The following is a 27,310-nucleotide window of genomic DNA, read 5'->3' as shown; positions in this document are numbered from 1 at the left end:
AAAGCCTGAGTCTTCGGTGCTTCCAGTCTTGCTCTATGGATGTGAGACTTGGACTCTGACCAAGGATCTGAGATGGAGACTTCATTCCTTTGGTATTTGGTCTCTTCGGAGAATCCTTGACTTTCGCTGGTCGGACTATGTTTCCAATGAGCGGTTGCTGAGAGAGACTCAAATGAGATTTGTTGACTGCATAGTCCTTGAGCGGCAGCTGCGGCTGTATGGACATGGGGCTCGTTTTCCTGATGCTGATCCTGCTCACTAGAGTCTCTCAGTGAAGGAGTCTCGTGAGTGGAGGAGGTTAATGGACCGATCACGTGCCTCGTGGTTGCAGCAGGTCGATCAGCATTGCAAGGAGATGGGGATGGGCCAGACATCTGTCTGGGGATGGCCAGACGGAGGTCCCTGGAGTACGGGCGGAGCTCCAGCGCATGCTCGCATACCTGACCTGAAGACTTGGTTCCACAGCTCAAGGGAGGGAGGAAAAGGAGAAGGGAGAGTGGCAGGTGGAGTGAGAGGAGAAGAATTCACCGAGATGGTTGGGTGTGAGGAGAGAAAAAGAGCACATTGTACTTTGATTTGGTGAAGGGGGGGAGACTGGGCCAGGTTGGGGGGAGGGGGAGGGTTCACACGGCCGGGTCGGGGGAGGGGGACACTGGGCTGGGTCGGAGGGAGGGGGACACTGGGCTGGGTCGGAGGGAGGGGGAGACGGGGCCGGGTCGAGGGGAGGGGGAGACGGGGCCAGGTCGAGGGGGGGGGGACGCCGGGCCGGGTCGGGGGTGGGGCACACACTTGAGAAAGACGTGCTGTGTCCACGTGACCGTGGCGTACCCCGTACGTACTAAATTAAAATACTACACAGAAAAACAAAATGTGGAAAACGGAGGGGAACTCTCTCTGAACACGAGACACCTTTCGCCGAGACTCGGAGGGGTAGTCGAACGTTTGGACCGACGCACACCTTTCCTGGCCTCCTGGGCCACAGTGTCTCGTCCTTCCCGACAGAATTCCATTCAATGCACGAGGCCGAAGACCGACGCGGGCATCGCGTCCCCTCGTCCTGGTGATTCTTCTTCACGAACACACACAGTTGGTCCGTGACATCAAATTCCCCCCAAGTTCGTGACGATCTCCTGCTCGACCCGTGTCCGTGTCCGTGTCCGTGTCCGTGTCCGTGTCCGTAAACTCGCCTCGAGAGTCGCTTCCCGTCCGCCACGTGTTCCAGTCAATGATTCTCCGCTCCTGATCCCGATTACATTCCTTTTCACAGGATTTTTATATAAATATATACATTTTAATGTTTGTGGGTTTTTTTCGTCTCTTCCGAGACCATCCATGCTTCCACTCTTATCCTTTGACATGATCCATGTGTTCGAGAATCAAACACGTGTTTAACATATGCGTAGCCTATACACCGCCCATAACCATCAGCAACGGATGGAAGGAAAATGCAATAAGGAATCAAGAAGAAGAGCAATCAGAGATCGCACTCCCTCGCCAGGAATAGTTTTGTGTGGTGTGTGACGTCATAAATAGAATATATAATTAGAAGTGCCACTTTATAACAGGTGGCAGTGATGACCAGGTACCAAGACGTCCCGCTCTGATTGGACACGTGACCCTGACCCCGACCTATTGGGTGGTCGCTAGATTACCGTTATTCTCAGGTTTTCCATCATCTGTTTGTCTGTATGTAATGGACAGCTCTGGAGGCCAGAGGAGCCAACCGATTTTGATGAAACTTGACAGGTAGGTTCATACCAGGATCTAGTTCTATGCTTTTGAGCACCGTTGCTATGGACGCCACCGTTGCTTAGCAACGGGACTTTAAAATTTTTGAAGAATCCCCCCCCCCAAAAAAAAATTACCCCAAAATCAAAAATCGGCTTCCGCTCTTTTATGCGAACTATAATCAACCTGTTTGTCAAAAAATTTCAGCCCGATCCATCAAGAACTGTATGACAAGTTTGCAATTATGTCAAGACCACCCATGTCGCCTACCGGCTTGTTACGTTTGTTACTTACGAAATCTAAGGATTGATCACTTCCGTTTCTGTTTGTTTGTTACTTACGAAATCGAAAGATTTCGTAAGTATATTGATGCCTTCCGTTTCTGTTTGTTTGTTTGTAAGTTTGTTTGTTTGTTTGTTAGTATGCACGATAACTCGAGAACGGAAGAAGCTACCAATGACAAATTACACCACGTGATTCAGGAGGGTGATGGCCAGCGCTGATTAGATTTTGGTCAAAATCGGTCAAAGGTCAAGGTCACGGTGAGGTCAAATATTCGATTTTTGATGGTTTGGTACAGATAACTCGAGAACAGAAGAAGCTACCAATGTCAAATTACACCACGTGATTCAGGGGGCTGATGGCTAGTGCTGATTAGATTTTGGTCAAAATCGGTCAAAGGTCAAGGTCACAGTGAGGTCAAACATCCAAAAAATGATAACTTGAGAATGGAAGAAGCTTCTAATGTCAAATTACACCACGTGATTCAGGAGGGTGGTGGCTAGTGCTGATTAGATTTTGGTCAAAATCGGTCAAAGGTCAAGGTCACAGTGAGGTCAAACATCCAAAACATTCGATTTTTGATGGTTTGCAACAGAATCATCGTAGAAACCTCTGGTTTGTGTCGCTACCTTCTCCAGAGACAGCTTTTATTAGACAAGGTCAGAGGTCAAGTTGACGATTTCGTAAGTACCTGTCTATGACTGCTTGTTTGTTTGTTTGTTTGTAGGCACGATAACTCGAGAACGGAAGAAGCTATCAATGTCAAATTACACCACGTGATTCAGGAGGGTGGTGGCTAGCACTGAGTAGATTTTGGTCAAAATCGATCAAAGGTCAAGGTCACAGTGAGGTCAAACATCCAAAACATTCGATTTTTGATGGTTTAGTACAGAATCATCGTAGAAACTTCTGGTTTGCTTCGCTACCTTCTCTAGAGACAGCTTTTATTAGACAAGGTCAGAGGTCAAGTTGACGATTTCGTAAGTACCAGTCGATGACTGCTTGTTTGTTTGTTGCACACAATGTCGAGGCTCGTATGAGATCTAACACACAGAACGTACAAGGGGGGCACGAGACAAGAGGGGCGGGAGTGGGAAGGACAAAACAGTGGGGAACAGAGACATTAGGAGATCTGTGGAAGGAAGAGGGATGGGGTGGGGAACATGGGGAATAGAAGATGTACATTACAGGAACTTTCAGGAAGGAAAGCAGGAAATTTGAAGGAGGTGGGTTTGGGGTGGATTAACAGGGGTAGAAAAGATCAAGGTTTTGGATGGGGGATGATATGAGATGGTGGTGAACAGCTGTTTTGAAGACTTGGAGGGAATAGTGGGATTGAAGAGAGTGAGGAAGTTTGCTCCAGAGGTGGGAATAAAACAGGAATAAAAGAATGAAGGTGAGCAGTGATTCTTGATTTTGGTAGTTTTACCAGAAGGGGGTCGCTGGTGGACCTTGAGCACCCTGAGGATGGGGGGTCATATCACAGATAGAGCGGGGGGGGGCGAGACCGGGGAGGAGACTGTAGAAGACAGAATGTTATTATTCTTTTGAATTCAGAATGGAATGAAAATAAATTCAAATCAAATGGAAGTACAAATCGGCAGTCTTGCATCTGAGTAACCAGAACAAGCAAAAAGCAAGGCTGAACTCATCAGGAGGAACCTGGAAAGGATTCTCATTTCAGCAACTACTCCTCCACCCTCAAACCCATCCAGGCAAAGCCAAGTGAGTGTTATTCAGAAAAATAATAATAATAATAAAGAACCCTTATTAAAAAAATAAATAATTCTGGCTGCCAGACCATGCGTCCGATCAAGTTGAAATTTAAAAGCTCTCACCGACCTCACAGAAACCCATCACAGTCGCCTGTCCAACTCACAATCCCACGAGATTGGTGGAATCGCTGCGGCATTGCATGCAGCTTCTCAAGTGACTGCGAACAGGATAATTGTGCCAATAAATGACCAGAAACCAATTATCTTCTTCCTGATGCATGTACTGTAAATAATGACATCGCTAAAAGTAAATAATGACAGATGCTTTATTTTACCATGTCGTGCAATTCCCTGGTCAGGTCGTTTAAGAGAATGGTCGAAAATAATATTGTGAGCGTTCTGGGAACCGAGACCCCAAGGCAACAGCACGCAACATATAGCGGTTCCTGAATCACTTATTTCATTATTACTTGTTCCAGATAGGGTCATTCCCTTGCGTGTAATTGTTACAAAGGGAGTATGCGTTGTGAGAGATTAGGTAAGTTTTTCCCCCATTCCCTTCTCTGTGCAAGATCTTCTCACACGACCGACTGAACACTTTCTGCAAGCAGCCTAATTTCCATACGTGCGCCAAAACCTGTTTGAATCTGCGTGCCACAACCAAACTGCCATTTCTACCACCATAGTTTTCTTCACCACAATTTTCCCCCAATGCCAGGGATAACCACCCGCCTGATACACGTCGGGCTTTATTCTCCTTCAAATGCCATTCAAGCTCTCCTTTCCAGGCTTCTTTCATGATCCGCATCGCCTCACCCGACAATGATGCTTCGACTCCACAACCACACCAACCTCATACATCTCACTAAAATCCACCGCCTTCCCACATCTCAAGACCATCATCTCGCCTCGCCCACAGACACCTTTGATTCATGCCTGGACCCAAGTCCGGCACCGTAACAAACAAACAAAACCTTTTACACCAAGGCGCAAACAAAAGGCAGTCTCCGAACTAACAGCTGAAGGAACCTTCCAAAACACCCAACTTCGGCAAGCACAGTCAGACAGGTTCCCTTGGGAGTGCAAGTGAGGCAACTCCTTCCACCTTTACTGTGGTCAACATCTCACACACACCTACTACAGGCACTTCCATTGATGTACGAAACCAAATTCCCAGTTGTTTTTGGATAACGCATTCTTATGATGAAGGACAGATTAAGGGTATACGACCAATCAAGATCGTTAAAGACACTTCTAAGCCCTTGCCTCGTAAGCATTAATACCTGTTGCGGACAGAAGCTGAAGCTGGTATAGCTTCCGTCATTCAATCCTTATTGGAGCAGGAGATTATTGTTCCAGTTACCAGCCCATGCAATGCACCAATCATACCTGTAAAGAAACCAGGAAAGATGTGGTGCTTCATGCAAGACTTAAGGGCTGTAAATGACTGCATCGTACCTGTGTACCCTGTGGGTCCAAATTCCATCACAATACTCTCCAGCATTCCTGGCATCACGACTCACTATTCCATGATTGACCAATGCTCTGCCTTCTTTTCCATCCCTATCCATCTAAATTCTCAGTTTCTCTTTGCATTTATACATGGACTGTACTTCCCCAAGGGTGTACCGAGAGTCCTACTGTTCGCTTGAGTGCTCCAAGAAGATCTAAGCGACGTTACCTTCCCTGGGGGCTCCATGTCGGTACAATACGTGGACAACTTACTCAAGTGCTCTCCCCCTCAAGGAAAGCATGTGAGCAGGGCACCATAATCCTACTGACAGTGCTCGCAAATCAAGAACACAAAGGATAAATTGCAATTTTGTCATGAAGTCAAATATTTAGGACATCTTGAAGAAAGACACCAGACTTCTCTCCTCTGAATGTGTAGCCACGATATTGGCACTGCCAAAACTGACCACGGTCAAACAGACAAAATCCTTTCTAGGATCTGTGGGCTATCTCAGACAATGGATTGCTGACTTTGCTCTTCTCTCACCCCAGACCCTTCCATTTGGACATCTGAGACTGAGGAGGCCTTTACGGCACTCAAACATGCTCTTCCTCTGCCCCAGCTCTGGGTTTGAAGGCCTACGGTAAACCTTTCTACCTGCATTCCCATGAAACATGCGGCTTTGCTCAAGCAGTGCTTATGCAAAAACACAGAGGTAATATGCGCCCCATCGCCTACCACAGTACAAAATTAGAGTCCATGGCTTTAAGCTTTACCCCGTGCTTGAGGACAATTGCAGCTGCCTCCTATGCAGCGCAAGGTACAGAATCCATCATTTTAGGCACGACCGATTCTTCTTGTACCGCATGCAGTTACCACCATTTTAAAGGCTAAAACACAGCACTTGTCCGCTTCACATGCAACTACGTATGAACTTGTGCTATTACCTGCGCCCAATGTCACCATTCAGCAATGTGCTCCCTTGAACCCTGGCTTTCTTTTTCCTACAGCGGAAGATGGAGAGCCACGTAACAGTGAGGAAATAGTGATGGACCCACTTTTACCTCGACCCGACCTGAGAGACATCCCACTTCAAAATCCTGGTTCGATATATGTTGATGGGTCTTCTTCCCATGCTCCTGATGGCTCTTTGCTGTAAGGCTATGCTATCTGCAAGGATTCTGAAATTGTAGAAAGCGGAAAGTTGCTAAAAAACTCTTTGGCCCAACAAACAGAAATCTTCGCCTGAACATGGACTTGCTGCCGAGCACAGGGCCAAGCCGCCACAATCTATGTTTGTGTATATGGAAAATGATTTCGTTCAAATGCCAAAGTGTTGCGGAGATGAATATATTGTTGGAGTAGCCGATATGTTTTCTAAATGGGTTGAAGCAAACCCATGCAGGAAGGCAGATGCAACTACTGTGGCTAAGGTATTAATGAGACACTTTGTATGTAGGTTTGATATACATTGTAAGCTCTCAAGTGATCAAGAAACTCATTTTATGGGACAAGTAATACAGGAATTATGTAAAGCACTGCAGGTGAAACAACATTTCTACTGCCCCTACCATCCGCAATCGGCTGGAGCTGTGGAAAGACGAAACAGGGTTCTCAAAAACAAACTCGCAAAAAATAGTCAAACAGGTCTAAAATGGCCAGATGTTTTACCCATAGCCTTTATGGTGACGAGTTCAACCCCAAATAGGAAAACTAGTCTCTCCCTGCATAAGATCCTAATGGGACGACCAATTAGATTGCCGTTCTCAGCCTCATTAACTGTAAAGGAAATGGATATTCACGAGATGGACAATACAACGCTTGCATTCTGTATTGCTCTCACACGTGCTGTCAAGACTTTTCATTCACAGGTAAAAGAAGATTTACTGGAACCAGCTGCCACGACTTCCAACCCGGAGACCGTTTTCATAAAATCTCACAAAAGAACGAACCCTCTCCAGCCAAGGTGGACGGGACCTCACCAAGTCTTGCTGACCACCCATACAGCCGTGAAATGTCAAGGCAAGACCACATGGATTCACTTCTCCCAGTGCAAGAAAGCTTACGACAAAAGAAACCCAGGAGAGGGGCCTTCAAGCACTGCTCCACTTCTGCCTGTGTTTTGTTCCTCACCATCTGTGATGCCGCCCTCCTCTTCCTGATCTTCCTGTTCAATGGAGAACAAACTTTTATGTGCGCTGACACCTTTATCAAACGCAAATGAACACAAACACCACACACCTGTCATTTGCACATACATCAACACTCATACCCATGCACCATTGTCACTTACAATCATCCCACACCAACACACACTCACACCTACTTACTTCACAAACCTACATGCACACCTATACATCGATGCCACTCACACAGATCCAATGTGCGCGCGCGCGCGCGCACACACACACACACACACACACACACACACACACACACACACACACACACACACACACACACACACACACACACACACACACACACACACACACACACACACACACCCTCATAAACATAGAGTCATAGACACAGGAGAAAAAGAAATGTATTCACATCCAGATTGATTGCATGGAATTAATACATACCTTGCCAACTCTCTACAGCATTCCCAAAACATAAACAAAATTTGCTGCTGGATCTGTACATATGTCCGTCACTCAGTAGGTAGCGGCATTCCACTTTCCATGGTCCCATTTGATTGGACATATATTTGTGGTCTTTGTGCGTCAAATAAACTGACCGGAGTAAATGACACCCTGAAGATTGCTGACGCATCCCAGGCAATGGCCGAAGTAATACAGCAGGAGTGGAAAAAGGGGGATACAGCTATGTCCACTTTACCGCTTGAAGACTGAAATACCCACAGCTCAACACCTCCAAGCTTGCTAGTTATGAGCAAGCCCAAGGGGCTTATTTGCCTCATCAAGACCCATGGTGTATGGTTCCTGGGAATCTCCATTTGTCAATATTACGTTACTATCACGATGGCATGAAACTTAACGGCCACCGGCCTGCCAGGGCATCAAGATGTCCAATTATATATAAAAGATGTTGATCTAACTAGACCAGTAAGGTTTGAACAACACATATTTTATATGTGGATATGGAGCTTATCCTTGGCTACCTGAAGATTAATCGGGTTCCTGTTATTTAGGCTACATAGTACCACATATGCATGTACCAACCCATACCCGAGTCCACACTCCACATCTAAGGAAGATATCCCTCTCCGAGAATGAAAGGTTCTTCATGATAACTTTCCCTTGGTATGGCATGGGAAAGGCTGCCAGAGAACTCATCAAAATGACAGACTCTCTGGAAAAGCTTGCCAATGAAACCTCTGATTGCCTTGCTGATGTGAATGCCGAAATGGTTGCCAACAGAATAGTAACTATGCAGAACCGCGTTGCCCTGGACCTGCTGCTTGTAGCACAAAGAGGGACGTGCATAGTCATCAGGTCTGAGTGCTTCACATACATCCCTGACAACTCAGAGCACATCAAAAGCTTGGCTGCAAAGATCAAGAAAGAAAGGGGCATGTTTCACAACTACAACCCCGATGATCTCGGACTGGTCTCCTGGCTAAAAGGGGTTTTCGGGGGATGGCGCACCAAATTATTACAGCACGCATCTATTGCTCTCATGCTTCTAATTACTATTACGGTCATTGTGAAGTGCATTACCTCCCCACTGTTAGCTTGTGTTAAGAAAAGTACTGCTTCTATAATGGCTTCTCAAAGTATGCCTTCCTCGACAAAAGCCGAGACTAAAGAAGAATTCCAAGAATGATGTAAAATTACAATTGAGGATCTGGAGAAAAGTATTGTCCGAGAAAGGACAAAAGGGGGAATTGTAGAAGTAATACCCACATACACAAGATAACATGCACACACATACATTCAAACACAAACATCATACAAGGTAAAATTATAAATTATGTGTTCCCAAGAAAATACACTACATGGCCAAAAGTATGTAAACACCTCCTCATCCAACATCTCATTTCAAAATCATGGGCATTAATATTGAGTTGGTCTCCCCTTTGCTGCTATAACAGCCTCCACTCTTCTGGAAAGGCTTTCCACAAGATGCTGAAAATTTCTGTGGGGATTTGCTTCCATTCAGCCACAAGAGCATGAGTGAGGTCGGGCACTGATGTTGGGCGATTAGGTCGGAGCTTGCAGTCGACATTCAAATTCATCCCAAAGGTGTTCGATGGGGTTGAGGTCAGGGCTCTGTCCAGGCTAGTCAAGTTCTTTCACACCGATCTCGACAATCCATTTCTGTATGGACCTCGCTTTGTGTACGGGGGCATTGTCACTGATGTTGGGCGATTCGGTCGGAGCTTGCAGTCGACATTCAAATTCATCCCAAAGGTGTTCGATGGGGTTGAGGTCAGGGCTCTGTCCAGGCTAGTCAAGTTCTTTCACACCGATCTCGACAATCCATTTCTGTATGGACCTCGCTTTGTGCACGGGGGCATTGTCATGCTGAAACAGGAAAGGACCTTCCCCAAACTGGGGCCACAAAGTTGGAAGCACAAAATCGTCTTGAATGTCATTGTATGGTGTAGCGTTAAGATTTCCCTTCATTGGAACGAAGGGGCTGAGCCCGAACCATGAAAAACAGCCCCAGACCATTATTCCTCCTCCACTAAACATTACAGTTGGCACTATGCATTCGGGCAGGTAGCGTTCTCCTGGCATCCACCAAACCCAGATTCGTCCATCAGACTGCCAGATGGTGAAGTGCGATTCATCACTCCAGAGAATGCGTTTCCACTGCTCCAGTCCAATGTCTGTGAGCGTTACCCCACTCCAGCCGATGCTTGGCATTGCACATGGTGATCTTAGGTTTGTGTGCGGCTGCTCGGCCATGGAAACCAATTTCATGAAGTTCTCAATGAACAGTGCTTGTGCTGACGTTGCTTACAGTCAGTTTGGAACTCAATAGTGAGTTTTGCAACCGACGACGGACGATTTTTATGTGCTACGCACTTCAGCACTCAGCAGTCGTGTTCTTTGAGCTTGTGTGGCCTACATCTTCATGGATGAGCTGTTGTTGCTCCTAAACGTTTCCACTTCATAATAACAGCACTTACAGTTGACCGGGACAGCTTGAGCAGAGCAGAAATTTGACAAACTGACTTGTTGGAAAGGTGGCATCCGATGATTGTGCTACGTTGAAAGTCACTGAACTCTTCAGTACAGCCAACGCCACTGCCAATATTTGTCTATGGAGATTGCATGGCTGTGTGCTTGATTTCATATGCCTGTCAGCAATGGGTGTGACTGAAATAGCTAAATCCACGAATTCGAAGGGGTCTGCATACTTTTGGTCATGTAGTGGATAGTGTGCCAATTGCTACGTGACTAATATGACTTTTCCCATGTTCTGATTCAGCTGGAATTTGCATGGGAACATTTGAGTAGGAGTGGTTGGCCATATCTTCGCCCAACAGCTGGGTTTTGGCCTCGATTGTCAAATAAATCTCATTTTGTTTAACCTTATCACGCACCTGCAACCGCACCCTTTTTTACTTGTGTGTATAAAAAGGACATCAGCTGGGGCACTTAGTTAGACTCATGCAATTTTTGTGTTTCTCTCTCCATGCATGCATGAATAAATGATTCAACTCTGTTACATTGAAACCTGATCGGAGACTTCGTTTTCTTTCACTTGCCTCAATCGAACCTGCAGCTCTGCCGCAGGGCACATCGACCCGAACGCTTGTTCGAGAAACGTGGGGTCGACTCATGTGACTCACGGATTTGGACCGGAGTTATCCTGACTGTACCGTTACTGCAACAATATAAACACACACGCTTCTATTAGCAATAGATGCAAAAATGTAGGATAATTTCTCTGGTAACCCCAGAAACAAACAAACATTTATAAGAGCACCTACAGCTCTTGTCACATTATGTATTTTCATGTTGCGAAGATGTTCTTTGCCAAAGAGTTGGTTACCATTACTTGGTTGACACACACGACATTGGCTTTACAATTGCAGACATCCATTTAATAAATCACCAAGCCTGCCAAGTTCACAGGAGGCACTCCCACAAGGTTCAAAGTACATTCACTGGGAGCGATCCATCAGGGGTATTTGTAGTACACGTCTGTCCATTCGGGCTTTGCACCAGCCCACCCGGTTGGGAATTTGCAGTACAGGCAGCTGCCCGTTCGGCGAGCTGAGAAAGTTAGCCAAATCTTTTGTTGCGCCAAGGCAAGCCCTTTTTCTAGGGTACTTTTTCAAGTATTTCCTGCTTTTTAGAAGCTTTGTGAGCCATTTTAGGTAACAATCCTTATCTCGCACATGATCCACTTTATCGTGCCCCAAATGTCACTTTTTCGAGGTTTCGGTGCATGCGCACCAAGCATTCTGGGGCGGATTACATCATTTCAAAAGTCGCATTTGCCGCACTTGCTCACGGCCTTATTGGCAGCAAAATTCTAGGTGCGACCATACTACGTCCATTTAAGATTCATTGAGCATTACAACCACTGCTGTCGAACAGCACCTTCAAACAACATATCAACTTAAAATAACCATGATAACCAAGGTGAAAAAACAACCAATTAAAATGGGATCAATTGGGATTTGAAAACCCTTTTATGTTACCTATCAATCAAGTAGTGCAAGGGAATCAAAGCAGTTAAGTTTACAAAGAAATGCAGGAAAATCAAGCAAAACAAACCACTTTAATGCACACACAGTACAACAGCAACCACCCTGGGCAGGAGTATTGGCAGTGAGTAAAGTCGTACCGTGACGTCGATATAAAAAATATATTTAAAACACTTTACCGCAGGGTCAGGATAGACACTTCCTTCGGTAAAATTCTGACCTTTCCATTGAAGGGCAAAATGCCTTCATGGAAGTGCAAGCCACTAAACTGGCAAAACTCACAGCCATGGTCAAATTAGAGCTCAGGGCATTTGTAAAAAGGTTTGGTTCTGCTATTACATAGTACAGTTCGGGATTTTTAGTGGGAAGTACAAAGACAAGGTGTCTCGTGCTAACATATCCGAAAACGCCTTCCCCAACTGATGCAGAAGTCATCATGATGATGATCCACATTCCAGCGACTCGAAGCAATCAAAATTGCCTTCCCTTTTTAGCGAGCCAAATTTTGTTTACGAGAAAGAAAGAGGTGAGATGCAAGCTTTTAAACAAAATCTACCCCCAAGCACAAAGCAGGCAGGTATATCACAGCATTAAAAGCACGATGCAGAACAATGTGCGCTCGCGGTTCCACAACCGGAAGCTCGAGTATAAGCACACCGAGCACCACAACACAGGGCAATCCAAGCTTGTATGGCTCAACGTCACTCTTCAATCTCTGCCCAAGCCTCTTCAGCTTTTTGATAATACCCGTTCGCCAAGCGGCCCTTCATCGCTTCCATGGCGGCATCTGCGGCCTCGGTGAACAAATCGCCTGCATGCCAGGAGCAAGTGTGCAAATTGGGTGGAGTTTGGGCAAGTACAAAAGTGGTGCCAGGAGGGCAGGTATAAGTATTTTCCCAAAGTTCAAGATTGCAATTGTTTAAAAAAATGTCAAAAAGAAAACCCACCAGCTTTTTGGGGATCCCTTTCGACTCCGTTGCCTCCCTCGAGATAGATCTCTGCCTGCTTGGCAAGCAACAAGTAACACGGGTCATCAGTCATGCCGTCGTACTCGCCTCCTTCATCGTAATCAGTCCTTGACACTGCTGCGCTGTACCATCGCAAAGCCTGGCTCCAATCGCTGTGCCTAGAGGCACCGACACGATGCAAATGAGACACTGCAGAAACTATGTAGCTCTTCTTACTTTCCCCTCTTGCCTGGGACTCAAATGGGGGAGTTAAAAGATCCTCCACTCCCTCCTGCCTCCACCCTCAATCAAATAAACATTAGTTGCACAACAAAGTCATGACTACAACATAACCCTACCTCCCTGGCCCCAAGTTGTTCCCAGAATATAAAGCTCTCGCCACAAACACCATAGAACGTCTGTCTCCGGCTTCAGCAGCCTGCAACAGGTACTCGAACCCTTTCGCTTCACTCTGTTCCGACGGCTGCAAACAACGGAGACATTCTCCATGTGCTGCTGCACAAACCTCCAGACAACCAGCAGCAAGATCACAAAGCTACATTCACTTAATCATCCATGGCCATGGAGGAGGCACCGGATTTTTTGACCGAACACCCAGGTGGAAACATTTTTCTGCTCAAGACAATGGAAACTTAGGCATTTACCTCTTATGGAAACTTAGGTTGTTATGTTTGGCCTGGGGAAAAAGACAAAATATAAAAAGAATACAAATATTAAAATTGATGGGTCACGAGATTGCCTTTCAATGGTATACAAAAACATACCGGTAATTCTACATCGATAAGGATGTCATGGCAAAGGCCAAAATAAAGATATCCCATGGTGACGATGGCCTGAAGCTCCCCACATCGCGCAGCATGCTGGAGGTGGAACAAGGCTGAGGGACGGTCCCACGACGACTCCTTGCTGCAGAACCGTCCGGCCTCGTGGTAGCGTGCCATCTCTAGGTGCACCTACATAGAGATGGTATGGGGCAAAGTGTCTGGCTGATCCTCTACCATACTACTTCTGAGTACTTCTACATTTACCCCTCCTTTAATCCCGTGCAATCCATCAACAATGAAGAACTAGTCCCACTCGTGAAGGTTGGTGTTGATCTGTGTGCGGATAAGTAGAACGAAGGATGAAATCAATGGAACTATGATAAAAGGTACGCTAACCACTATAGGAAACGAGGAGAAACTGACGTTTTGGGTGTTAACCCTTCTTCTCTGGCTCTGACGAAGGGTCAATGCCCGAAACGTATTACTTCTCGCTACTTTGATCAACGGCTTGTTCATTCCTCCATCAACTCATCCAAATTGTTCATCTTTACCATCAACTTCAATTCACCATCCCTAACCCCATCTCTCCAAAGGCCCACCCTGCTCAGGATGGAGCGACCAATGCGAGTTTGCAGTTCTTGCAGCCGTTGCTCCTCCATAGCTACACTGGCGGGCATGTGCGAGTTCCTCCGCATGGTGTGGAATTCCTCCCAACGTGCACCACAGTGGAAGTCCTATCAAGCAGAGCCAACAAAATGCAAAAAAATAAGCGAGGGAGTCACTAGGTGGTCACACTGTGGTTCAACTATGTACTACCACCCACCATCCAGCATTTCCACCTTATCATGACATTATGATTATTAAAAGAGCTATTGTGAAACAATCTCTTAAAGCCAAAACAGGGGAAAGGGGTGTGGCTTGGTGTGGCAGGGGGATGGGGAGGTGTTAAAGTTCTGACATCATTACAAGCTTACATACTACAGCACCTTCAGAAAGTATTCATACCCCTTGACTTTTTCACATTTTATTGTGTTGCAGTCTGAATTCAAAATGGATTAAATTAATTTTTTTGTCGTCAATTTACACAAAATACCCCATAATGGCAAAGTGAAAACATGTTTTTGGAATTTTTTACAAATCAATTAACAATTAACCCCCCCCTCCCAAGTCAATACTTTGTAGAAGCACCATTGGCAGTGATTACAGCTTCAAGTCTTCTTGGGTATGTCTATCAGCTTTGCACATCTGGATTTGGGAATTTTCTCCCGTTCTTCCTTGCAAATTTGCTCAAGCTCTGTCAAGTTGGATGGGGAGTGTCTGTGAACAGCAATCTTCAAGTCTTTCAACAAATTCTCAATGGGATTCAAGTCTGGGCTTGAGCTGGACCACTCAAGGAATTTGACATTCTTGTTCTGAAGCCATTCCAGTGTTGCTTTGGCTGTATCCTTGGGGTCATTGTCCTGTTAGAACGTAAATATTCACCGGAGTGTAAGGTCTTTTGCACTCCGAAGTAGGTTCTCCTCAAGGATTTGCCTGTATTTGGCTCCGTTCATTGTTCCCTCTATCCTAACAAGTCTGCCAGTGAATCCCCATAGCATGATGCAGTCACCACCATGCTTCACGGTACGGATGGTGTTAGATGGGTGATGAGCTGTGCTCGGTTTCCGCCAGACATAGTACCTTGCATTCAGGCCAAAGAGTTCAATTTTCATCTCATCAAACCACATAAACTTTTGCCTCATGCTCTCAGAGTCCTTCAAGTGACTTTTTGCAAATTCCAGGTGTGCCACCATGTGCCCTTTTCTTAGGAGTGGTTTCCCTCTGGCTACTCTCCCATAAATCCTCAATTTGAAGTGCTGTAAAGACTGTTGTCCTTCCAGCAGGTTCTCCCATCTCAGCCAAGGAACTCTGCAGTTCTGCCAGAGTGATAATTTGGTTTTTTGGTCACCTCCCTGACCAAGGTCCTTCTTGCCCCATTGCACACTTTGGCCAGATGGCCAGCTCGAGGAAGAGTCTGGGTTGTTCCATATTCTTTCTATTTCCTTATGATGGAGCTCACTCTGCTGTTGGGCACTTTCAACACCAGAAATTGTTTTATACTCTTACCCAGATCTATGCCTTCTCACAATTCTATCTCGAGTTCTACGGACAGTTCCTTGGGCTTCATGGTCAAGTTTCTGCTCTGACATGCACTATCAACTGTGGGACCTTATCTAGAAAGGTGTGTTTCTTTCTAAATCATGTCCAATCAATTGAATTGGCCACAATTTGACTCTGAGTTGTGGAGACATCTCAAGGATGATCAAAGGAAATTGGATGCACCTGAGCTCAATTTGGAGTGTCATTGCAAAGGGGTTGAACACATTGATGCAAGACATTTCAGCTTTTCATTTTTAATTAATTTGGAAGAATTTCTAACAACATGTTTTCACTTTGTCATTATGGGCTATTTTGTGAAGATCACTGACAAAAATTAAAATTTCATCCATTTTAAATTCAGGCTGTAAAACAACAAAATGTGTCAAAAGTTGAGGGGTGTGAATACTTTCTGAAGGCACTGTACATAAAAAAATCCAAAACTTGCAGGTAACCACATCTTGACTACCTTACCCGCCGGATGGAATCCTCATCAGATTCACTTTGAGGCCGCTTGCGGTTGACAATCGGAACCTGTGGACAGCAGAAAGTGAGCTCAGATGCAAGTTAATCACAAACCACATCAAATGGTGTTCATTGCACATTGCACTTCCACTCCAAATATAGGGTGGTCCACAAAATGACGTATTTATTTATTTATTTTAATAGCCATTGCAAATGTGTCACCATTGTGTGGTACTCCCTGTACTTTATTTACATCAACAGTAAGATCATACCGCTTCAGTAAAGCAGATGACATCACATGACCTTGCAGAGTGGTTCTGCATTTAGATTACGCCCTCCTCAACGCCACTGTTGTATGTGTGAAATTTGCAATGAAGCTATTTGGGGGCAGGGGGCTACAAATAATAACAAATGTGGTATATTAGGGGGCAAGGGGAAAGGGGGGTGGCAAAGCAAACACAAACAAGCAGATAGATATCTGCAACGTCCCCATACAACAAAGCATGCAATGTGTGGCAGCACTTGAGTTAATATCCCTGACTTTGCACTTTAAATGACAAAAGGAGGAACACTAGACACTATAAAGAATGGTACGGTAATATACAAGTACTATATCTGGATGGACGATTGCCTCCACAGTACTATCGTCGTCACGGGGCCTTCTCAACACGAACCTCCATATGATGTAAGTAGGATGAATATACTGGTTCTAGCTCACTTTTCCCCATGTAAATGAATGGGGGATTTTCAGCGATTCCCTTTTTTTTTCCCTAAAAATAAACCCCCTTTTTATCCATTTTTCCCTGCTGTGCAGGGGGTTGGCTTTTTGTGAGGCAATGTTTTATGGTCGGATGCCCTTCCTGGTCGCCTCTTACAACACAGGGATATGGTACACCTATTCTAACCGGGGCATACACCAGGACCAGTATACTGGTACTCATTTCGCCGACCTCGGAAGGATGACAGGCTGAGTCAACCCCCTGGTGTTAATTCAGCAGCTGAGCGGGATTCGAACTCGGGACACTGGGATCCCAAGCCGCCACCCTAACCACTAAGCCAACACCAGGCTTAGCCAACACCAGGCTTTGTATATATATATATAACCAGGCTATCCCAAGGTATATTTATTTGTCTCCCCTTTTAACCTGGAGGTTGATCAGCTCACTCATTGAACCTATAAAGATTTGTTCATTCTCAAATTCCTTCAATAGTTTAATTTTCTTTGCACAATAATCCCCATCTAAAATATTGACAAACAAAACATTTGAATCTTTATATTTTTTAAGATACCCCTTTTGTGCCATTACGAAATGATAAACTTCTCTTAATGCTCTTGTTTGACCACCTCCTGAGCCACATATCATTTTGAGATTATAGTAAATTGTTTTTTCATTGTTCAATTGATAACCATCAAAGTTTTCAGTCCATTCAAGGATATTCATTTTTTTCTTTACATCCTCTAACTTACTACTTTTTAAATTGATTCGCTTATTTGTTTTATTTACCTTTGTTTTAGTTATTTTTTCAATAAGACTTATTTGATATTTTTCACATTCATTATGTTTTCCATTTATATACCAAGACTGAGATTTTCTCCACTCTTTAGTTTGATTAATACTTGGTTTAACCATTTATATATTGTGAAAAAGCGGCGGTAGCCCATAAAAAACCCTAACCCATCTTCCCATCGTTAAAACGCAATCTATTTTATACACTCTATCATACAATATCCATATGGAACACAATCTATTCCATTATCTAAAATAAATCTCTTATCATCAAAGGCTCCTAATGCCTTTTTATTTACTTCTTCACTATATATGTTATGTTTATAACTTCTTATTGTATTCATTTTCCTGTATTCTTCTTTCTTATTCATCAAACAATTAAAATAATTTCTAAAAGTTATTGATTTCTTTATTACATATTTCTTTATTCCCTTTAACCTCTTATCAATCTGATCACCATACTTATAAGCATATGCCTTTGCTCTCAATCCAATAAACTCACTCATTACTTTTCCACCCAACTCATCCTTAAACTTACCAATAACCTTTTCATTCTTTTTGGAAAATAACTCACTCTTCTTGCTGAAATTACTTGTATCATATACTCCAATATTTTTCCTCATATCTTTATAAACATCATCAGTTTTTATATCTAGGATAAAACTATCAGTGTCCATATACAACAATGAAACATTTTCACCATACTCTTTCTTTAAGTCATTATACAAATAATCATACATCAATATCTTTGATAAATCAAGAACTGCTGTTCCAATATAAATTGGTTTGTCCATTACCATACTTTCCTTTTTCATATGAATTGCAGAAAAGTTCTCTGAAAAAACCTCTTCTCTCTCAAAACTTGGTTTATTTATCAATCTCGAAGGTTCTTTCCAAGATGTTGCGAATCTAATGTTTTGCCTGTTTCTAACATTTTCCATAGTCTTTCCAAATACAGCATTATTCATTAATTTATAAAAATCCCCTTCAAATTTTACTTTTGTATTTGCTCTCATATCTGTATTGAATTGAATATACTTTTTCACCCAAGGACTTTGTTTAAATTTTAAAACTCTATGAATTTTAGCTACTCTCAATCCTTCTCTCAAAAACTGTTTTAAGCTTCTCTGATGCAAAACATATCCCTCTTTATCATAGAATGTTGTTAATAACTTTTCTGTTGATTTACCTTTAATATTAAAACTTTTATGATAATCACTTAACCATTCTTTCTTTGGGGTTTCTTTCTCACATGCAAAAGGAAGATCTTTATGCTTATTATGAAGATCACTCGGGTACCTCAAATCAACTTCAAAATAATAACCTTCTTCTTCGTCATTCAATTCCTCTTGAGAAGAAATAACAATATTCATCAAAGCCTTTTCATAATCCTTTTCTTCCACCCACTCTAATTTACCATAAGGCAGAGATTGAGACATTGCCCATCCATACAAATTATTAGCATCAAAATACATCAAATAATTACTATCTTTTTCACTATCATAATTTGGAAGATATTTATTATTTGCTTTAGCATATCTTTTTGAACATACTTGTGATATTCCACCTCTCTTGGACTTCTCAATCATCAAAAGCATATCAACATCACTGATTAAATCTATATCTTGTTTTGTCATTTTCAACATTGCACTCCAAGCTAAACCAGGAGCTGTGAAATAGTGGGCAGGGTCTAATCCATAACAATTTTTATTATGACAGAGTGATCTAAAAGCTTCAAACACATCAGCTAACAATAAAACATCTGTTTTTAGATATAAATCATGATATTCTCCAAGGTTATTTATCTTAAATAATTTCCATATTTCTTGTGCGTGTTTATATTCCTTATCACTTATCTCTTCTTCATAAAGGTTATTATAGAAACTTTCTTTTGATGGAAGTTGTGTTTCTTTAAATCTCATAAATGAATCCATATAATCATAAGGATAAATTCCCTTACTTATAAGAATTTTCTCTTGACTTTGAATTTCATTCCTTGTTTGAATTTCCTCTCTCGTAAGAATTCCTTCTTTAATCAGAATTTCCTCTTTAGTTAGAATTTCATTCATTGTTCGAATTTTCTTTATAATTAGAATTTCATCTTCAGTTAGAATTTCTTCATTAATTAGAGTTTCCTCTTTACTTTGAATTCTCTCTTTAATCTGAATTTCCTCTTTAGTGAGAATTTCCTCTTTTGGAAAGAATGAATTAAGATTTGGAAAAGAGTCCGTGGAGCTTAGATTTGATGCGAGGAAGGCTAGTGGTGTTCCCATAAACTTGTAAGAATCAAGAAACCGAATACGAGTTATAGGTTTTGTGAATATCATTTTTGTAAATGAAATATACTTTTGACTTGTGTTTGTTATGGCAGAAATATTCCCTGGTGTTTTTGAAAGTTCATTTATAAATAGATGTGTATCATAGTTGGCGCTGTTGTGAAGAAAGACTGGAATAAAAGAAGGTAATTTATAATTAAGATTACAACAGGAATGAGCGGGACCTCTATATTTATCAGTAAGATGACAATGATCCCTAACTTTAGACTCCTTAATTTCCCCCTCACAAATATGACAGATATTGTTCTTTCTAAATTCTAATTTTTCTTCTTTGGTTAATTTAATCGGTTCATTTGTTTCTTTCATTAATTTAGTGAGTCTTATACAATCCTTTTCTAATCGTTTTACAAACTCTTGTGAAGCTTTTTTTCCACGATAATGTTCAAGTTTGTTATACTTTTCTCCAACAGATGATTTGATATAGTAACAGAAACCACAAGGAATATGTTTTTGATATTTATTTGTATATGATTCTTTTGGATTAGGAGAAGCAGTATTAATCTTTTTAAGGATACACTCAAAATCACCGTATATCACAAATGGGTGCATGATAGATTTATTATAATCTTCAAAAGAAATCTTTTCACCAGGTTTAGGCATTGTAATTACAGCTGATTTATGATTACTACAATATTTTGAATGTTGTTCTAATCGTTCTTTTGTATGAAATGAATTAAGACATCGCTTACAAGGATATATTTTGTTTGCTGTTCTGAATACCTGAGAAGAGATTAATCTTGATAAATTATTGATGTATGTGTAATGTGAATTCTTTCCAACACTAAAATATAAAAGATCAATGTGTGTTTCTTCATTATTATAGTTGTTTGAAATTTTTAATATTTGAACTTTGTTTGTATCCGTTAATCCATATACATTAATAGAAAGATTATTCTTTTTCTCAAATTTAGGAATATCTGTTAGTGGCATTGGGAATTTAAAATCTTTAATGTCCAAGGTATTCTCATATTTCATATATTGTTTTACTCTTTCTGAATTACATTTTGGTGGATGAAAGTGAGCAAGAACAGACCAGAGAAAACATTTATTATCATTGTTCTTAATATTAACAACTGCCTTCTTTAGTTTTATTTCTTTTGGTAATTCAATATAAGAAGAAGCTTTAAGAGGGTTTGATTTTAGAATGTGTATATCTAAAAAGATGATTTTTTAATATTGAATCCACTTCCTACCACTGTATTATCAACATCCTCCTCTTGTCTTGATAGTTCTTCATAAACCCCACTATTCAAAAAATCTTGAAATGATGTTATAAAATGAAGATCTGTTCTCATATAAGGAGTTTGTTCTTCATCTTGTCTTTTCATATTCATTTTCACTCCCATATAAAACTTTAAAGTTTTCATTTCTTTTAATGTCTTTTTAATAAATTTTTCAACATCGGGTTTCACTATTTCAATTGATTCAGCTATTGATGATGGACCGGGTTCTCCAAATTGAAAAATCCTTATTTTTATATGCCCTTTAAATGCCCCATCAGTGTTTTCAATATAATAGTCTCCCTTTACTTTAAACTCATTTTTCTTGTGTTTTTGTGATTGAAGATGTTTATTATAACTACTCTTCAAAACATCCTTTGAACAGATATCACAATGTTTTCTTTCCAACTCAAGAGGAGATATTTTATGAAACAGATTAAATGTGTGTTTGTTGGTTCGGAGGTGTTTTCTATAATGTTTATATTCATGATTACAAACATCGCAGTATGTTGTATTCACCATATTTATATAATAAATCTTTGCTGAAACTAAAATTTTCTTGATGAAAATTTCGTTTGTTTTACAGGTGAATCTGTGCTTAAAACCATTTTATCCTCCAACTTTTTCACTTAATAAATACAATGTTTCAAGACACAAAAGACAAGTTTCAATCAATCTCTTCATTTGTTAAAGATACTGAGAAATATGTCAAGGATGTAAAATTGAACAAAGATAAATATAACAACTATTGGATAAAAACTATTATGGTAAATAATATGAGTTCTTCAATTTCCTTCAGTGGAAGGGCTTTTAGTATACCTGGTAGAACATCAATTAAAGTATCTCTAACAAAAGTTTCTCCTCTCCTTCTAGTAATATATTCAAAACTAGAAAAAGCAATGAAACAAGAAAAAGTATCAAAAAACAAAAACCTTATGGATGAAGCTTTAGAAAGAAAAGATAAGACCATCTGTAATATGCAAGGAGAAATTTGTATTTTTTTCAACAACCCTAAAGATGTAAATCCTGATGAAATAAAGGATGTTAATATATCAGGTGAAATGACATTTCGTTCAATAGCAATTAACGATCATTTTAAAATTACCTTTAATATAAAAAATGTTGTCGTTGAATCTGATAATGAAAAAAAGTATATCGATATCGATGGTAATATACAACTGAAAGTATAGATGAATTTCAGTTTAAGTAAAGTTTTACTTTATAAATATGCTAGACTTTCCTGATTCTCCATATGACAAATTTGAGAATTGTCCTGCGTGTGAAAGACGGGGATTAAACACAGAGTCAAAAGCCTATAAACAATGTATATTCTGTGATTATCTTCTAATTAATGATAATAAAAAATATAAAAAGGAAAATAATTCTTTTAGATTTACACCAAAAATGAATTACTTTACAAGATTGATTAGAGAAATGAATGTAAAGTATGAGGGTGATAACACACCTTTCCTTACAAGGGAAGAAACTGAACGTACAAGAGAAATGTTCAAAGGATTGTTGTTGTATATTATTCATGGATGTAATTTTCAGGGAAATATCAACACAAGATATTGTATAAATAAATAATGGATTATCTTGAAATTAAACCTGAACTTAGGATAAAATATAGAGTTTCTAAAAAAGCCAATAATAAATTAAATAACCTGTTTTTCAAATATATAAATGAATGATTTTCTACCTATTTGGGAAAATAAGATAAAATTTAACAACCATAAAAATCTCCCAAATTCATTAAGATGTCTCATAGTTGGTTCAAGTGGATGTGGAAAAACCTGCTTACTTTTAAAAATGCTCCTCACTCCCAACTTTTTAGATTATGATAATTTAATAATTTTCACAAAGTCGAGTTTTCAACCAGAGTATCAACTACTCTCACAAGGTTTTAATGCTGGTCTTCAAAAAGAAGATATAATCGGTTTATTTAAACGCCAAAAAAACCTAAATGATTATAACATTGAAGATATAATTCAACTATTTTGTGATACACAGAGATGTAAAAAGAAATCAAATCCTATAACTTGTATTCTTAGTGATAGTACGGATGATATACCGTCTCCCCAAGATTTGGATAAATCAAAAAAGAACCTCGTTATCTTTGATGATTGTGTTAATGAGAGAAACCAAATGGTAATGGACAGCTACTACACAAGAGGGAGACATTCTTCTTGTAATTGTATTTATCTTAGTCAATCGTACTTTCAACTTCCTCGTCGTTCCATCAGAAACAATGCTAATACTTTTATTTTATTCAAGTTAAATTCAATAGATATCAATAATTTTTGGAGAGATAATTGTTCTACATTATGTAGTAAAAAGAAATTTGAGGATTACATGAAGCACACGACTGAAAAATATAAATATATTGCTGTGAAACAATATGAGATATTAAGGGATATATTTTTTGTTTTATAAACAATTACATATATAAATGACAACTATTATTATAAATCTTGTAGGTAAATCTGCTTCTGGAAAAAACTTTCATAAATCAAGGTTCTTGTGTAGTACAAATGAGAATATTGTAAATTTACTTAAAAAACACCCCGTGATACGCATTGTATCAACAACAACTAGAGCAATAAGACCTGGAGAAGTAAAAGGTGAAGATTATCACTATATTTCAGTGGAGGAACATATGCGATTGAGGAATGAAGGCCAAATGTTTGAGGAGGTTTCTCTTGGTACAACAAAATATTCACATTGTAAGAGTGAGTTAAGGAAACTAAAATCTGGTGGTGTTGGGATATTAGAAACTAATCCAGAAGGAACGAGACAAATTATTAAACATCTGAGTGGAGTGAAGATTTTATCATTCGGTTTTGATGTTGATGAAGAAACTCAACGCAAACGTATGAAAAGCAGAGATGCAAGTATTAGTGAAGAAGAAATTACAACTCGCATTAATGTTAATAAAGAATTTGATGAAATATTTAAAGAAAAGGATTTATTTGAACACATCTACTTGAATGATGAAGAAAAGGAAAATTTCCCTGTTGATCTTTACAATTCATTAAATGATATTTTACAATAAATAAATGGATGCAAAAGAAAGAGCAAGAAGATTTAAGGAACATCAAGAGTTGGTTTCAAAAGTTGTAAAACAACAGGAAGACATAAAGAAGAAACGCAGACAGAAACTAACGGGCGAAGAAGCATTTGAAAGAAAACAAGAGAAATTTTTTAAACCACTTTTAAAAACTTCCCAAGAAAAATGAAAGATGTTTCCACAGTTCCCACAGTAGAATATACTCCCAGAAAGCTTCAAATGTTAAAAGATTTCAGTCAAATGACGGAGGAAGAATTAGAGCATATTGGAGAATTAGAATATCATGATGAAGAATTATTTCAACAACTGGAAGAGATTAATCAACCCCTGATTATATTGTGAATGCTGTTCAAAACAATGAATATTCAGCGGATTCAAAAACCAAAGCAGGACTCATTCCAACAGAACAACCAGCAATATTTCATCTTGTTCAAGAAAAGGTATTGATATTTAATGATGAATTAAGGTTCTTGGGTTCTGCTCAACCCCTGTTAAACTAACTCCGAGATTAATGTTTCTTCTCACAAAAGATGGAAGACAAGGTTCAACTGTGAGGGATGAATCAAAGTATATTGATAAACCATTGGATATGGAAAATAATGATGATAGAGTATATATTGATCTGCTGAACACTCTAAATTATAAGGTTATTCTTTCTGGTAAAAGTAGGAAGAATGAGAAGGAGAAACACATTATTCAGGCTTTAAGTATCCTTGGTTCAGGTGTTAGTTTTCTTCCAAATGACCCATCGCAATTAGTTAATAGACTGTTGTTGTTGTTAGGCAGTAAGAAGGCTGGAAATAACAATTGTTTTAATGAAGCATCAGCCATTTTAGACCAGTTGATGAACATGAAAATAATTAATAAAAATCAATATAAAGACATTTTATCTCATATTAAATAAGATGAGAAGCACAATCCTTAGTTTCAATTTCACAACAAGCGACCACACATCTTCATTCCCATACCCACTACAACTTGACACAACAAAAGAATATGAGGCATCTTTATTGTCCATGGAAACTTATAATACCTTATTTAATATAACTGATAAAAATGACAAGTTTAGTTATAATCCCGGAAGTGGATACAAAACGATAACAGTCTCACCCGGAGCATATGAGATTTCTCAAATATCTTCCGAAATTGCTCATCTTATGAAAGAACAGGGTGATGAACCAAAAAATATTGTTATAAACATTCAAAAACATACTTCAAAATCAACGATTAAAGTTAAAAATAACTACAAGGTTGATTTCACAATTGATAATTCATTTAGAGAGTTATTGGGTTTCTCCTCAAAAAAGATTGAAACTAATGGGACGTTTTACAGTGATAATGTCATTCAAATATCCTCAGGAATAAATTCGGTGTTAATTCACTGTGATTTGATTGATGGTGCTTATAATGATGGAATAAAACAAATACAATATTTTCATTCAGCGCATACTCAACCCCAATTGGTTATAAATTCAATATGGAACCCAAAAATTTGGTTTATCTACCTGTGTCAGGAAAAACCATACACAGAGTAAATTTTAGGATAACCGACCAAGATAATCGTGTGATTTCTTTTAATGGAGAAGTTATATCGATCAGAATTCACCTACGTGAAGTTTTCCAATAAATAAATACGATGGTTATTGTGAGGAAACACGAGTTGGGAAAATATAAAATAATTACAGGGGATGGGATGTTCCTTTCCCCATACTACAAGGGTGAAGGTATGTATCTTGGTAGAGGATACTATAAACCTAAGAGACAAAGGGGTGTTGGACATCAATTTAGAGGAGATGGGATAATTGATACTCTCATGGGTATTGGTTCAACTATTCTTAAACATAAAGATCTAATTGGTTCAACTGCTTCTGCTGTGGGAAATGTAGCAGGTGCTGTAAAGAGTATAAAAGATGCTCAGAAGGAATCTCATAAATTACAAGCAATAAAAGAAATTAAGAAAGGCAAAACTCAGTTGTCCCCCAAGAACGACAGAAAATAATTCAAATACTTGGATCAGGGTTTCAAAAGTTTTAACATCTTTTTTCCTAAATAAATACAAGTATGGAAGCAATTGATAGTATCTATGATTTGGATGATACTATTATTATCTCAAACTCCACTAAAAAAGAAGATTACTTCAAGGTAAATGCAATAACTGGAACAGACTGGAATACGAATGGTACAAAAAGTTTTGAAATAAATAATCAACAAACCTATTTGAATCTCTCCGAAAGTTTCTTGTTGTGTAAATTTAAATTCACTAAAGCTGGGAATAACACAAACGCTACACTTGTAAATGATTTCTTCTGGAAAATGTTTGATAGTGTGCGTTTGTATATTGGAACACAAGAAGTTGAAGCGGTTGATTATGTCTCTGCTGTATCTGAAATGATAAAATTTACACTCTATACATTCAGTGATAGAATGGGAAAGGGGTCTGTCGAAGGTTTTATTCCTGATATGTCAACGGGAACAAACACAGACCCTGGATATATTCAAAGGAAAGGAGCGTATAATGATGATACAAAAGCAGAAAATAGTTTTACTGTGGCGGTTCCTCTTAAAGGTATATTTGGATTTTGTGATCATGATAAAGTTCTGTATGGTCTTAAAATTAGATTTCAACTACAAAGGAATGATAATGAAAATCGATTGCTTTTTGGTGTTGCTAGTGCTTTTGGTGATCAGAATAAATTTGTAATTGAGGAAATGAGTTGGTATATCAGTGAATATACTCCTAATCTTAAAACAGAAGATGTGTTGAATCGAAGACTTAACTCAAAGAAACCACTCAGTGTATCATACCTCAAAAGAAGATGTCAACACGTTAAACTCAATCAAACTACTTACACGTGGAATTTGGGTGTTCTGGAAGGAAAGCCACGATATCTGTGGATCATTTTTAAAAAGCCAGATGGTGATACTGCGACTGATAAGAATAATGCATTGAGTGATAATGCTAAGGTGAAACAACTTCGCGTTTCTCTAGATGGAACATTTTATCCACGAGATAGATTGGAAATTAATTGGGAAA

The 27,310-nt window shown here is 39.9% G+C and overlaps 2 protein-coding genes across 16 annotated transcripts in view; both read right to left on the bottom strand.

Moving 5' to 3' along the window:
* POLR3E (RNA polymerase III subunit E) overlaps positions 1–11,578 on the bottom strand; it is a 40,641-nt gene extending 29,063 nt beyond the window's left edge. For 2 of the 8 annotated variants that reach the window (XM_085862265.1, XM_085862269.1), the window contains exon 1: positions 10,865–11,578. The gene's annotated coding sequence lies outside the window, so the exon portion shown is untranslated. Of the gene's footprint in view, positions 1–909; positions 1,389–3,852; positions 3,919–10,864 lie in introns of those variants that run through there. The other 6 variants (XM_085862270.1, XM_085862272.1, XM_085862271.1 and 3 more) reach the window with 6 other exon arrangements.
* Positions 11,579–11,867: 289 nt separating this feature from the next.
* Positions 11,868–27,310, bottom strand: part of EEF2K (eukaryotic elongation factor 2 kinase) — a 49,608-nt gene continuing 34,165 nt past the window's right edge. For all 8 annotated transcript variants that reach the window (XM_085862256.1, XM_085862260.1, XM_085862259.1 and 5 more), the window contains 6 exons: positions 16,155–16,214; positions 14,144–14,278; positions 13,545–13,733; positions 13,119–13,243; positions 12,760–12,938; positions 11,868–12,623 (listed from right to left, as the gene is read on the bottom strand). In XM_085862256.1, coding sequence (XP_085718382.1) covers positions 12,514–12,623; positions 12,760–12,938; positions 13,119–13,243; positions 13,545–13,733; positions 14,144–14,278; positions 16,155–16,214 — 798 coding nt within the window. In that variant the 3' untranslated portion in view covers positions 11,868–12,513. The remainder of the gene's footprint in view (positions 12,624–12,759; positions 12,939–13,118; positions 13,244–13,544; positions 13,734–14,143; positions 14,279–16,154; positions 16,215–27,310) is intronic.

The sequence above is a fragment of the Eptatretus burgeri genome, chromosome 17, assembly GCF_056783735.1.
Source record: "Eptatretus burgeri isolate ZD-2024b chromosome 17, Ebu_testis_v1, whole genome shotgun sequence".
In the NCBI taxonomy this organism is placed as follows: Eukaryota; Metazoa; Chordata; class Myxini; order Myxiniformes; family Myxinidae; genus Eptatretus; species Eptatretus burgeri.
The sequence above is the reverse complement of the archived record's forward strand: the minus strand, read 5'-3'. Positions and strand labels throughout refer to the sequence as shown.